The 15,502-nt window shown below is 43.8% G+C and overlaps 1 protein-coding gene and 1 pseudogene across 1 annotated transcript in view; one reads left to right on the top strand and one right to left on the bottom strand.

The window, feature by feature from the left end:
- Positions 1 to 6,880, top strand: part of LOC135527947 (guanine nucleotide-binding protein G(t) subunit alpha-1) — a 10,364-nt gene extending 3,484 nt beyond the window's left edge. The window contains exons 2-8 of the mRNA XM_064956638.1: positions 3,999 to 4,041; positions 4,140 to 4,281; positions 4,631 to 4,788; positions 5,229 to 5,357; positions 5,544 to 5,673; positions 6,323 to 6,476; positions 6,690 to 6,880. Of these exons, the coding sequence (XP_064812710.1) occupies positions 3,999 to 4,041; positions 4,140 to 4,281; positions 4,631 to 4,788; positions 5,229 to 5,357; positions 5,544 to 5,673; positions 6,323 to 6,476; positions 6,690 to 6,880 (947 nt within the window). The remainder of the gene's footprint in view (positions 1 to 3,998; positions 4,042 to 4,139; positions 4,282 to 4,630; positions 4,789 to 5,228; positions 5,358 to 5,543; positions 5,674 to 6,322; positions 6,477 to 6,689) is intronic.
- A 1,104-nt stretch (positions 6,881 to 7,984) lies between these two features.
- Positions 7,985 to 14,190, bottom strand: LOC135529910 (ER degradation-enhancing alpha-mannosidase-like protein 1; annotated as a pseudogene).
- Between the last annotated feature and the right edge of the window lie 1,312 nt (positions 14,191 to 15,502).

Genomic DNA, 15,502 nt, shown 5'->3' with positions numbered 1-15,502 from the left:
TAGAAGGGCAGCAGGGTCAACTAATAACCATGATGGCGGTAGAGGGGCAGCAGGGCCAACAAATAACCATGATGGCTGTAGAGGGGCAGCAGGGTCAACAAATAACCATGATGGCTGTAGAGGGGCAGCAGGGTCAACAAATAAGCATGATGGCTGTAGAGGGGCAGCAGGGTCAACTAACAACCATGATGGCTGTAGAGGGGCAGCAGGGCCAACTAATAACCATGATGGCTGTAGAGGGACTGCAGGGTCAACTAACAAGCATGATGGCTTTAGAGGGGCAGCAGGGTCAACTAATAACCATGATGGCTATAGAGGGGCAGCAGGGTCAACTAATAATATGATGGTGGTAGAGGGGCAGCAGGGTCGACTAATAACCATGATGGCTATAGAGGGGGAGCAGGGTCAACTAGTAACCATGATGGCTGAAGAGGGGCAGCAGTGCCAATTAATAACCATGTTGGCTGTAGAGGTGCAGCAGGGTCAACTAATAACCATGATGGCTATAGAGGGGCAGCAGGGTCAACTAATAACCATGATGTCTGTAGAGAGGCAGCAGGGTCAACTAATAACCATGATGTCTGTAGAAGGGCAGCAGGAGAGAATAATAACCATGAAGGCTGTCGAGGGGCAGCAGGGTCAACTAATAACCATGATGTCTGTAGAGGGGCAGCAGGGTCAACTAATAACCATGATGGCTATAGAGGAGCAGCAGGGTCAACTAATAACCATGATGGCTGAAGAAGGGCAGCAGGGCCAACTAATAACCATGATGGCTGTAGAAGGGCAGCAGCGGAGAATAATAACCATGAAGGCTGTCGAGGGGCAGCAGGGTCAACTAATAATCATGATGTCTGTAGAGGGGCAGCAGGGTCAACTAATAACCATGATGTCTGTAGAGGGGCAGCAGGGTCAACTAATAACCATGATGGCTGAAGAGGGGCAGCAGGGCCAACTAATAACCATGATGTCTGTAGAGTGGCAGCACGAGAGAATAATAACCTTGATGGCTGTAGAGGGGCAGCAGGGCCCACTAACAACCATGATGACTGTAGAGGGGCATCAGCGTCAACTAATAACCATGATGGCTGAAGAGGGGCAGCAGGTCCAACTAATAACCATGATGGCTGTAGAGGGGCAGCAGGGCCAACTAATAACCATGATGGCTGTAGAGGGGCAGCAGGGTCAACTAATAACCATGATGTCTGTAGAGGGGGAGCAGGGTCAACTAATAACCATGATGGCTGAAGAGGGGCAGCAGGGCCAACTAATAACCATGATGTCTGTAGAGTGGCAGCACGAGAGAATAATAACCTTGATGGCTGTAGAGGGGCAGCAGGGCCCACTAACAACCATGATGACTGTAGAGGGGCATCAGCGTCAACTAATAACCATGATGGCTGAAGAGGGGCAGCAGGTCCAACTAATAACCATGATGGCTGTAGAGGGGCAGCAGGGCCAACTAATAACCATGATGGCTGTAGAGGGGCAGCAGGGTCAACTAATAACCATGATGGTTATAGAGGGGCAGCAGGGTCAACAAATAACCATGATGGCTGTAGAGGGGCAGCAGGGTCAACTAATAACCATGATGGCTATAGAAGGGCAGCAGGGTCAACTAATAAGCATGATGGCTGAAGAGGGGCAGCAGGGTCAATTAATAACCATGATGGCTATAGAGGGGCAGCAGGGTCAACTAATAACCATGATGACTGTAGAGTGGCAGCATTGTCAACTAATAACCATGATGGATATAGATGGGAAGCAGGAGAGAATAATAACCATGATGGATATAGATGGGAAGCAGGAGAGAATAATAACCATGATGGATACAGATGGTAAGCAGGAGAGAATAGTAACCATCATGGATATAGATGGGAAGCAGGAGAGAATAATAACCATGATGGATATAGATGGGAAGCAGGAGAGAATAATAACCATGATGGATATAGATGGTAAGCAGGAGAGAATAGTAACCATGATGGATATTGATGGGAAGCAGGAGAGAATAATAACCATGATGGATATAGATGGGAAGCAGGAGAGAATAGTAACCATGATGGATATAGATGGGAAGTAGGAGAGAATAGTAGCCATGATGGATATAGATGGGAAGCAGGAGAGAATAATAACCATGATGGATATAGATGGGAAGCAGGAGAGAATAATAACCATGATGGATATAGATGGGAAGCAGGAGAGAATAATAACCATGATGGATATAGATGGGAAGCAGGAGAGAATAATAACCATGATAGATATAGATGGTAAGCAGGAGAGAATAGTAACCATGATGGATATAGATGGGAAGCAGGAGAAAATAATAACCATGATGGATATAGATGGGAAGCAGGAGAGAATAATAACCATGATGGATATAGATGGGAAGCAGGAGAGAATAATAACCATAATGGATATAGATGGGAAGCAGGAGAGAATAGTAACCATGATGGATATAGATGGGAAGCAGGAGAGAATAATAACCATGATGGATATAGATGGGAAGCAGGAGAGAATTATAACCATGATGTATATAGTTGGGAAGCAGGAGAGAATAATAACCATGATGGATATAGTTGGGAAGCAGGAGAGAATAATAACCATGATGGATATAGATGGTAAGCAGGAGAGAATAGTAACCATGATGGATATAGATGGGAAGCAGGAGAGAATAATAACCATGATGGATATAGATGGGAAGCAGGAGAGAATAGTAACCATGATGGATATAGATGGGAAGTAGGAGAGAATAATAACCATGATGGATATAGATGGGAAGCAGGAGAGAATAATAACCATGATGGATATAGTTGGGAAGCAGGAGAGAATAATAACCATGATGGATATAGATGGGAAGCAGGAGAGAATAGTAACCATGATGGATATAGATGGGAAGTAGGAGAGAATAATAACCATGATGGATATAGATGGGAAGCAGGAGAGAATAATAACCATGAAGGATATAGTTGGGAAGCAGGAGAGAATAATAACCATGATGGATATAGATGGGAAGCAGGAGAGAATAATAACCATGATGGATATAGTTGGGAAGCAGGAGAAAATAATAACCATGATGGATATAGTTGGGAAGCAGGAGAGAATAATAACCATGATGGATATAGATGGGAAGCAGGAGAGAATAATAACCATGATGGATATAGTTGGGAAGCAGGAGAGAATAATAACCATGATGGATATAGTTGGGAAGCAGGAGAAAATAATAACCATGATGGATATAGTTGGGAAGCAGGAGAGAATAGTAACCATGATGGATATAGTTGGGAAGCAGGAGAGAATAATAACCATGATGGATATAGATGGTAAGCAGGAGAGAATAGTAACCATGATGGATATAGTTGGGAAGCAGGAGAGAATAATAACCATGATGGATATAGTTGGGAAGCAGGAGAGAATAATAACCATGATGGATATAGATGGTAAGCAGGAGAGAATAGTAACCATGATGGATATAGTTGGGAAGCAGGAGAGAATAATAACCATGACAGCTGTAGAGGGTGCAGCAGCAAAGTGAGTCATACTGCATCTCTGTGACAATATAGGTCAGGGATAGAGAAAGTTCTTCCTGACATCAGCTTTGAAGGGGCTTAGGACAGGAGTAATGAGCTTGGTGCCCTTCTGTGGCTCCTCTGTGGGCCAATGTACACACCAACTCAACAGGGAGGACCATCACAAGTCAGGAAAGAAAATGGAGGGACTCGTATCAGAGGAATGTTAAAGAAAAGTGAAATAGAATAAGGGAGTACACTTTGTGACCTTGTTTGCCCCTCGTTTTTGTAATCCAGGTCTAAGATAGTTTAACACTGCAGCCAAGTGGTCATGTTTGGTACTTTAAATGTGATGCCTACTTCTTTAGAGACTGATGGACACCCTCCCAAGACCTTGCCCAGATAATGGTCTCCTACCACAGGCTGTCATTTATATATACAGTACCTGAGATCTAAATAAGTGTACTGTTTTCCTCACTTTTGTGCTTATAGGTGCTGGAGAATCAGGAAAGAGCACAATCGTGAAACAGATGAAGTGAGTCTCGTAACTCTATTGTACCAATTTAAATGGCATAAAATGATCAGTGTCTCAACAATCAAATTAATTTGTGGAATCTTGTTTTCTCACAACAGAATTATCCATCAAGATGGTTACTCTCTTGAGGAGTCTATGGAGTTTGTCACCATCATCTACAGCAATACCCTTCAGTCCATCATGGCTATTGTAAAGGGTATGACTCAACTCAACATTGGCTATGGTGACTCCGCTCAGCAGGTAGTTACTGACTGTCTATGACAGGGTTCCCAAACTCGATCCTGGAGCACGTTTTGGCTTTTGCCCTAGCACTACACAGCTGACTAAAATATCCAACTCATTATCATGCTTTGAGTATTTGAATCAGCTGTGTAGTGCTGGGGCAAAACCCAAACCGTGCACCCAGAACCAAGTTTGGGAAACGTTGTTCTATCGGACACTATTCCGACAGATGGTTACATAACATAACCAAGCCAGGCATCATACTATTTGGGATATGATGTTCCTTTGTCAGACTGGGTATAGTACACAATCTAAGTGTGGAAGTATGATTTTGTACTTGCTTGTGTCTGTGTGTGTTGGTTTGTAGGACGACTCCAGGAAGCTCATGCACCTGGCAGACACCATTGAGGAGGGCTCCATGCCCAAGGAGCTGTCTGACATAATCATTCGGCTGTGGAAGGACACTGGCATCCAGGCATGCTACGACAGGGCCTCTGAGTACCAGCTTAACGACTCTGCTGGATAGTATGTTCACTGTCCTGGACTGGACCGACCCCATCCCCGTTCCCTTTTCACCATGACAGCACAACATCATATCCACAAAGGGCTTGTTTCCCAGACACATATTAAGTTAAATCCTGGACTAAAACGCTCTTTGAATGTCGGATCTCCATTGTGAATGCTTTTTAGGCCAGGACCAGGGTATGTGTCTGGGGAAACTAGCACCTAAGAGCTTTGTTCTCTCTTACTAGTCTGTTGATGACCAGATTAAGGTAGGTTGTTTTTCATAACCACTCTCTCCGTGTCCCAGTTAACTATCTGAGGCTGGATATATCCTCACTGAGCAGGATATAACCTCACTATGTCCCACCTAGCTTTCTGAATGACTTGGAGTCGCTGATCCAGCCTGGATATACCCCTACTGAGTAGGAAGTAACCACTCTCTCTCTCGGTGTCCCACCTAGCTATCTGAATGACTTGGAGAGGCTGGTCCAGCCTGGATATATCCCCACTGAACAGGACATGTTGCGATCCAGGGTAAAGACCACTGGTATCATAGAGACCCAGTTCGGCTTAAAAGATCTCAACTTCAGGTGAGGCTACAAACACAACACAAGACAATTATACCCGCATTAATCCCCATTGATCAGAATCACAAAAACATTGAAAAGCAATAATTATCTTTAAGAAATCGAATGAGTTTAGATGACCATTGTAATAATATAGTAATAACATTGGCGATCAACATTGACATCTGTCTCTCTCTCGCTGTCCTGCAGGATGTTTGACGTGGGCGGCCAGCGCTCAGAGAGGAAGAAATGGATCCACTGTTTTGAGGGAGTGACCTGTATTATCTTCATCGCTGCTCTGAGCGCCTACGACATGGTGCTGGTGGAGGATGACGAAGTGGTGAGATATCAGCATCATAGACACTAGATTAAAGGAGTCACTGTAGGGTGAAGTGGTGAGAAATCAGCATCAGCACCATAAACACTAGATTGAAGGAGTCGCTGTAGGATGAAGTGGTGAGATATCAGCATCAGCATCATAAACACTAGATTGAAGGAGTCGCTGTAGGATGAAGTGGTGAGATATCAGCATCAGCATCATAGACACTAGATTGAAGGAGTCGCTGTAGGATGAAGTGGTGAGATATCAGCATCAGCATCATAAACACTAGATTGAAGGAGTCGCTGTAGGATGAAGTGGTGAGATATCAGCATCAGCATCATAGACACTAGATTGAAGGAGTCGCTGTAGGACTGAAGTGGTGAGATATCAGCATCAGCATCATAAACACTAGATTGAAGGAGTCACTGCATTGTATCACGTCAGTTAGCACGGCGGCCGTCTGCACTGATGGCTCCTGAAGATGCTTGTCACATTAGAATGATGCCATCTGACGGAAGACAATGGTAGTCACCGTGGAACTGTATGGACAGCGTAGTGGTAAGAGTAGCGGCTTTGTGATCTCATGGAGAGATTAATTGTAGAATAATCAGTTTCATTAGCTTGTTTCATGCATGTTATCCATCTGTGTGATTCTCTCCTCATGAAGAACCGAATGCACGAGAGTCTCCACCTGTTCAACAGCATCTGCAACCACCGCTACTTTATAGCCACCTCCATCGTACTCTTCCTCAACAAGAAAGACGTCTTCACCGAGAAGATCAAGAAGGCTCACCTGAGCATGTGCTTCCCCGACTACGACGGTGGGCACACAACAGCAGATCTGCCACTGGTCTATTCTCCTTGGAACACTCAGTGTTTTCTCAATGTTCTTTTGATGTTAGACCAATGTCAGCTCCTAACTATTGCATATTGTGTTTGTCCATAGCATAAGCCAGCTTTGATTTCAGCTCTTGTTGACTCTTTTGACAGTATTGGAAGTATCATTTCCTTAAATGTTGTTGGATTCCCTGTAGGCCCCAACACCTATGAGGATGCTGGTAACTACATCAAACTCCAGTTCCTGGACCTGAACTTGCGGCGAGATATCAAGGAGGTCTACTCACACATGACCTGTGCCACAGACACAGAGAACGTCAAGTTTGTGTTTGACGCCGTAACTGACATCATCATCAAAGAAAACCTAAAAAGCTGTGGTCTCTTCTAAGAGCCACGCCGTATAGCCACATAGGTGAGTGGAACTCTTCTGGTCTAGACTATACTAGGATACTGAGAGATTGTCTGCCTCTGCCCATGGAATCCCAAAGCCCCATAGTAAACTATAGTTTACCTGAAAGGCGCCACACACAACTCACTATGAATCAGCACATCATTTCTCTGTCACCCACCCAATGGCAGACACGTTGTTATCTCCTCTAAACACTCCTCTGTTACAGGCCTAACTCCTATCTCCTCCCCCTTCCAAACTGCGGGCAACAATCTCCTCAAGACCGGACCAAGATGAGAAACTGTCCCTACGAGCTGCCATTCTCCAATAGATTACTACACACACATACACAGACATGAATTCATACAGTCCAACGCAGTATCATAACCAAAGACAATTCAGTTAATTTGAGACCTTGATGAGCCCGAAGAGAGGTGTAATGTCAGATGATCTATCCTGTACATATGTTATAAGTCGATCATAATCAAGCTGTCATACTTTCTTAGGAACTGTAGTTGAATCATCGACCCTTCGGTCAGCAGAAAGTGCTGCTTCTCCCAGACAGTAAATGTGAATAGGTGTAAGGCAATGTATCATCTCTACGCTCCAGTAACTGGCATATACAGCCAAAAGAGATGGAAACGAGACGGAAACAAGATGGCCTCCACCTGCACACGCACTTCAACTTGTGTTATAATAAGTTACAAAACCCATTCATTAGCAAAAATGGGTTTTAAGTGTAGATAAGGCATACTAGAACAAAGATTGAGCTGTTAAGTATAGTGGGCACAGTATGAAAGACCTCAAGCTACTGGAGAGGACCAATGTCACATGAAATCGGACCAGTTCATTTTTATATGTCAAACATCAAAGAATTGCAAAGGTAAGGGTAACTTGTATCTAGATCTCTAACTGATGAGCAACTGTAGTAAAAATGCAGTATTTTTAAGTTTGTTGCTTGGTCACAAACCAATTTGAATGCCTTGTAGGTCTTTGGGCCACACATTCTGTACAGAAATGACAAAGGATGTTACTATGAAATGTGAATCAGATGTTGAGTTATTAAAGCTTCTGTAGAAAACTAATAAATTCCTCTCAGTATCGTCACGTTCTGTACTTGGCATTTATTTCACATACAATATTTGTATAGATTTTTCTGACATTAAGAGAAAAACATTCTTACAGCATTGTCTGAACAGTATTGTAGAGGTCAAAAGCCCACTTAGTTAAAACTCAAGATGACCTGAGAGAAGAAATTTAAGTCCTGATTAGATTATCTAAGACAAAAAAAATAGAATTCACAAGACAGAGGCAAAACAAGATGTCAATCACAAAAAATATGTTCTTCCCCACATACTGGTACTTGACATTGTCTGTTAGCACCATTAAGTCAAGGGAAGGTTGCACAAGGTCATCCACATACACATACTGTACTGCTGTGTACCAACTCTTTGGATGTACAGCAAAATGAACATGAACAAACAAAGCAGCACAACCAGTGTATAGCCACATGAATAGCCCTTCCTTGAATATTAATACTTGGAATAGAAATTCAGAACTGTTCAATAGAGACATGATACTCTTACACAACCTTAAACATTACACACTTTATGGCTTTGTTTAAACCCACAGGAAGTGTCAGTAACATTGTACTAAAGAGGAATGCTTTCCACCTTCTATACCGGTCACCGAATGGAAGTTATTCACTTATTTCACTTTATCACAACCATCTTGGCTTTTATATTAAGTCACGTCTGCACCAATAAGGTGCCACGTCTGCACCAATAAGGTGCCACGTCTGCACCAATAAGGTGCCACGTCTGCACCAATAAGGTGCCACGTCTGCACCAATAAGGTGCCACGTCTGCACTAATAAGGTGCCACGTCTGCACTAATAAGGTGCCACGTCTGCACTAATAAGGTGTCACGTCTGCACTAATAAGGTGCCACGTCTGCACTAATAAGGTGCCACGTCTGCACCAATAAGGTGTCACGTCTGCACCAATAAGGTGTCACGTCTGCACTAATAAGGTGCCACGTCTGCACTAATAAGGTGCCACGTCTGCACTAATAAGGTGCCACGTCTGCACTAATAAGGTGCCACGTCTGCACCAATAAGGTGTCACGTCTGCACCAATAAGGTGTCACGTCTGCACTAATAAGGTGTCACGTCTGCACCAATAAGGTGCCACGTCTGCACCAATAAGGTGTCACGTCTGCACCAATAAGGTGTCACGTCTGCACTAATAAGGTGCCACGTCTGCACCAATAAGGTGCCACGTCAGCACCAATAAGGTGTCACGTCTGCACTAATAAGGTGCCACGTCTGCACCAATAAGGTGCCACGTCTGCACTAATAAGGTGCCACGTCTGCACTAATAAGGTGCCACGTCTGCACCAATAAGGTGCCACGTCTGCACTAATACCAAGTCTGTATAAATAAGGTACCAAGTCAAGTCTGTATTACTACATGTCGAGTAAGGCTGCTTATTAATACAAAGGCACTATGGTTCATGTGACTGTAAATCTCACTGTCATTGCACATAAAATGACATACATACATCCACCTGCCGATTGCAAGACAATTGCATGATAGTCAGAAATGCATATCACACATTCACCTCAGATATCTAAATAACACTGAATTTAAAAAAGATAACAGGATGCCTCAGAAGCTGAGTTGAAAACATAACTGTGACAATCCTAGTGAGGCACTAGTCACCCTGTATATCTATTTCTTTGCGTAATGCACTTAAAATGATGCTGTGGACATTAAACAGGTATCTGGATGGCACTGTTCCCATAACCCAATAACAGTTCACAGATCGGCGGTATGTTCAGAACACCTAGCTACACACCCAAACCAAAGCTCGAACAGTAAAGCCCTCATCACTGCTTCATGCATTCCTCAACCAAAACATCCCAGTTATAATGACACCAAACAACACCCAATGAGTCACATTTAAAATGCTGTGGAACAGGAATCCAGTAAACCTCTTACTGAAAAACAGAAAAAGATTGTCCTTTACTAAATAAACTGATGCATATTATAAAACAATTGAAATGCTATTTTAAAAAAGGTCCTAGAGAGTATTGTCCACCTTGGTCCCGAGCAGCAGAGCGGTAGAGCAGGGTGAGGTGAGACCCCTCTGTCCTCTTCACACAACAAGCTGTACCTGAGTTAGTGGGTCTACAAACTGAGGACAGACACAGCAGTGATCTCTCCTCAGAACAGGCCCACCATGTGATCGATCTGCCTCATGTCCACACTCTTCAAAGGCAGGGAGTACCTCCGCTCCTCAGAGACCCTGTCACACTGAAGAAAGGAAGCAGAGGAGATGATGATGATGATTTGTACGAAAAATAAAACATAAGTTGTTGATAGATGTATTTCAAATATGTTTGTGCTTATTTAGCAGAAAGAAATGTACGTCATTCAATACTGTATATTTTAAGCTGCAGTATTTGATAATACAGGCAGTGTCAGGGTAATATATATTTATATATCAGAGGTCATTACATTGATATTGTTGATAGAAAATGACCCGTTGGAGGTCTCCTGGTCTGTCACCACTCTCCTCACAGGGGAACAGGTCATTCCACTGCTTCTCCCGGAAGCGCGCATCAATAGGTACCACATGGCCCTCTGTGGTGTAGATGTACTTGTTCTCTGATTTGTGCAAGGGGTTGTCATCATCAAACAGCTGGAAGGAGAATGTCCCAGGATTAACTAGAAATGACAGGTTGTATTAGCTCAGAAAAGCCTGTTCCAGTTTCTGACCAACATACAGTACAGGTACATACCATGTAAAGGTATTTTCAGACAGTGCAGTACAAGTACTAAACAGCTCAGGCTAATGTTCCTATTGATCCAGTAAGGCCAGCAGGCTAGTTTATTTTTATTGGCATGTAACTGATATGAATGTAGTATTGTCAATTTGTTTTCTACTGTATTTAATTGGCACTTTAAACTTGTATATGATACTGCTACAATTTCCCCATGGGGACAATAAAGTCAGTAAAGTACATACCAGGTAAAGGTATTTGCAGGTCTCGCTGAGAAAAAAGCTCTCCATGCGATCCTCTTTGGACTTGTCCACCACGTGGTGAAGAGTGGCATACCCACACCTGTCATATCCACACATCAGTTTAGGGAACAGTAGAAACAGACTTCCTCTCGAAAAGTATGTGTTTTTCAACGACCCGACTTATACCAGACTTTGGCATTTTTTTCCAGGCTCTCAAGGATGTCCAGTCCTACGTGCAAATACAAAGGATGTTTGGTTGCCTGTGAGGGGAAATGAAATAGCTCACCTCAAAGCAGCTCAAAACAAATAAAACTAACAAACATTCTGTATCAAATGTTGTCTCCAATGCATGTGCTGCACTGGTACCTGGTAGATGGGTGGACTCCACCAGTTCTGGCCTCAGGGGGTAGAAGAGCACGTCAGGCACCTGTAGCTGCCAGTTGTACCTCTCTGGCAGGGCCCCGAAGCGCTTCCAGATGGCGTAGTAGAAGGCATGCATGCAAATGGCCTCCTCAACACCACCATTCAACACCTGAGGTGGTCAGACACGGGGTCAGAGCACAGACACGGGGTCAGAGCACAGACACGGGGTCAGAGCACAGACACGGGGTCAGAGCACAGACACGGGGTCAGAGCACAGACACGGGGTCAGAGCACAGACACGGGGTCAGAGCACAGACACGGGGTCAGAGCACAGACACGGGGTCAGAGCACAGACACGGGGTCAGAGCACAGACACGGGGTCAGAGCACAGACACAGGGTCAGAGCACAGACACTGGGAAAAACATCATAAACCGTAGTAACGCTGTCAGGTTGAACATACACCAAGGTATTCTACTGAACAACATTTATTGGGACATTGTAGGTTGAGGACATATGCAGGGTTTGTACTGCTCCCCATTCCCAGAGAGAGAGAGGTGTCTACCAGGAGGCCAGGGAAGAAGGCTTACAGGGAGTCGATCCAGGTGTTCATGATCTGGCCGTTGAACATGTTCACATTGACGTAGAGTGGAGGGTCCCCTTCTCCCTCATTACATGACTCCCTCCTGCAGGTCAACATCAACACACACATTACCTTTACAGAATGTAGATCAACACTAAACAACATGCCGCCACATTACTAATATAACCTCAAATATGGCCAATCATTCAACACACAACCATTAGCACACTATGTATCCACACAAACACACCCTCATCAAGTCAATTCAAGCACAGGACTGACCCCATTCTCAGGTGGTTCTGGATGCTCTCATAAGAAGCTTGGAACATCCGCTAGTCCTCTCTCTCTCCAAACAGGATGTAAGACTTAAGCAGGTACTCGTAGAACGAGTCCATCCCTCCTCCCAGGCCACTTTGCATGCAAACCCACTGTCCCGTTAAAATGTTCACCACGTTCCCTGAGAGTTGAAGAGAAGAGGTAACCATGTGAGATACAACAAGAGAGAAAGATGCAGCTCCACATGAGCAAACATCTACATACAAACTACAAAGATGATCTCTACTCACCTAGCAAGCCCGTCTCATTGCTCCTCAGGTTCCATAGGGCTCAGACAGCCCGTCTTGCCACCCACTCAAACGTGGAGTCTCCAATCAGACGGCTCAGAAAGCCAAACTCCACCATCAGGGACCCAGCCCCAGATGTGCAAGTCTCATTGATGCTGTCTGGAGAGAAACCACTCTTCAGGTTCACCTGAGGAAATGAAGTGACAGGGTAATCAGTCACTGAAGAACATTACTGTTATTTCAGTACGGCATAGTTGTGTTCGTTATATATACACACATTGTGTAAACAACAGGTGAAGTAAATGTCAAGACTGATAGTGGACCTCTGTTGTTGTTTAATGGTCTTAGATCTACCTCCACCTGTTGGCAAAGCCAGGCCTGTCAAATCGTTAAGAACCCAGGACAGACCAGGCCATTAACCATGCAGCTCTCCTCTCACCCTGGGGTGGGGGATGCCGGTGCTGGTGTTCTCGAAGGCTGGCAGCAAGCGGACTGCCAGGTCGTGGGCCAGGTGTTGCAGCTCATTGTCATAATCGTCCATGCCCACGTCACCGAAGGGATGCTTGGGGTCAGTCAGGAGGATGTGAGCAGAGATCAGACTACCCGGGATCCTGGAGGGACAAAGAATGAACGAATGAGACAACCATCAAGAGAAGTTAGAAGGCAGTCCTTGTTTAAACATTAAATTGGCTAGGATTCAGAGATAGGTGCAGAGTTCAATGCATCTACCACTAGATTAGAGCTACCATTACCCTACTTTAAACAATATAAACACCCTTCCCTCCCTCCACCACAGCACCTGCAATTTTTTGTTTTCTTTGCAGCTTGAAAAGATTACGAAATGGTACTTGTGGTTTACTGAAATGTGAGCTGCAACAAGTTCTAGTCAATACGGATATTACATTTATACCTGATGTTAGCCTCAAACACTTGCACTGTGTCGAAAGATACCGTATCTATCACCAACTTCACAGCTCTATGGAACTCTGACAAATTCCCCAGCACCTGGAGCAAGAAACATTACCAGGATCATTGAAAAACCTCCTAAACCGTTTGAATACCATTATCCTAAAAGCTGACACAAATAAAACAGGAATAGAAAATACAGCTGCTTACCAGTAGTGTGTCTAGGGTGTCAATGAATAGTTTCCCAAGACATCATTGATGTTGATGTTTCACTACTGTTGTTTCAGGTCAAACATGTAAAAAAAGAGGCTTGACAATAATTGAGGGTATGCACATGTAGGCAATAATGCAAACACCATGGTGGGAATTGTGGGACCACATTCAACTTGATCACAAACTGAACAAGTTAAATGGATTGACCCCGTTTCAGCTTGAGAGAAATTACGTTTCATCCAGCTGTGAATTTTTTTGTCCCTTTTGTTATCAGATTCAAAAGAATGTCGCTCAAAGTAGATAGAGCGGACAAACAAATAGAATACCAGCCTTACAGTAACTGTATTTGGTTAGCTATTTACATCACCTTAACCAGATTTGATAAGCAGTCCTGCATGACAGACAGATGCAAATTACAATAACCGCACAGTTAACATCATCCGTCACAATGTAAATAATGAATGGACACTGGACACACACTTCAGCTAGTTGGACAGGGCAGTCTACCAACCGAATAATCAATTGCACATGTGTTACCAGATTGGTTCTAGGCATATACTCACGGGTTGAGAACGTCTCCCTTGACAGTCAATGGGATTGAGCTCATCTTCGGGAAAGGCATATTTCATGTAGTTGTCGTATCCAAAGTAGAACATGTCTTTGGCCTTTCATCTTTAACTTGAGTGTGTCTGAGAAGGAGCTATATCTCCTGTCATTACTCATCCCTGTTCCCTTCAAAGAGGCTAAGGTAAGACTTCTTCTTCACCAAGTTTGGCACAAGAGGTCCTGCTTTGTGCGTCTCCATTTAAATTTAAGGGGAAGTTGAACCCCAGCTAGGTCCCAATCCAAACGCTAGCTATAGCTATAAAAATACGAAATTGTTTGACTACAGAGGTAGCAAAACTGTACTTCAACTCTATGATACTCCCCCACTTAACATACTGCTTGACTAGTTGGGCCCAAGCTTGCTGTACAACATTAAAACCTATTCAGTCTGTCTACAAACAGGCTCTCAAAGTGCTTGATAGGAAGCCCAATAGCCATCATCATTGTCACATCCTTAGAAAGCATGAGCTCTTGAGTTGGGAAAATCTTGTGCAATACACCGACGCATGTCTTGTATTCAAGATCCTTAATGGCCTGGCTCCCCCTCCACTCAATATTTTTGTTAAACAGAAAACCCAGACATATGGCAGCAGATCCACAAGGTCTGCCATGAGAGGTGACTGTATAGTTCCCCTAAGGAAAAGCACCTTTAGTAAATCTGCATTCTCTGTGAGAGCTTCCCATGTCTGGAATACACTGCCATCAGACACACATAACTGCACCACATATCACACTTTCACAAAATGCTTGAAGACATGGCTAAAGGTCAATCAGATTTGTGAACATGGTCCCTAGCTGTGTGTTGCCGCTTTCCATGTTGTCTGTTGTCTGTAGCTTGTGAGGTGTGGAAACACTGTTGCTTTTATGAATTTTGTCTTGCTGCTTTTTGCTCTATGTTGCTCTGTCTGTATGCTACGTCTTGCTTGTTCTATGTTGCTATTGTCTATATTGTAATTGTTTTTAATAACCTGCCCAGGGACTGCGGTTGAAAATTAGCCGGCTGGCTAAAAGCGGCACTTTTACTGAAACGTTGATTAATGTGCACTGTCCCTGTAAAAATAAACTCAAACTCAAATAGTAGACTACTGAAAGTCAGTCTGAGTACGACGAGACCAACCAGTATCGACTTCCATTGCATCTTTGTTCTGGATCGGTCTTAAAATACATAGTTCAAATCGACAATATTTGATGAATACATGGCTGAATTGTCTTCCGTGTATTGCTTACAAGCTACCTAGGCTAAACTGGCTGAAAACGTCGATAGCGCGCCACACGTTGTCAACAAACCCAGCCCATCGGTTGCCACAATGTAAAATGTCTATATGGTAACAATTCATGATTTTGTTAAGATATGTTCTCTTA

Source organism: Oncorhynchus masou, chromosome 5, assembly GCF_036934945.1.
Source record: "Oncorhynchus masou masou isolate Uvic2021 chromosome 5, UVic_Omas_1.1, whole genome shotgun sequence".
In the NCBI taxonomy this organism is placed as follows: domain Eukaryota; kingdom Metazoa; phylum Chordata; class Actinopteri; order Salmoniformes; family Salmonidae; genus Oncorhynchus; species Oncorhynchus masou.
The sequence above is the reverse complement of the archived record's forward strand: the minus strand, read 5'-3'. Positions and strand labels throughout refer to the sequence as shown.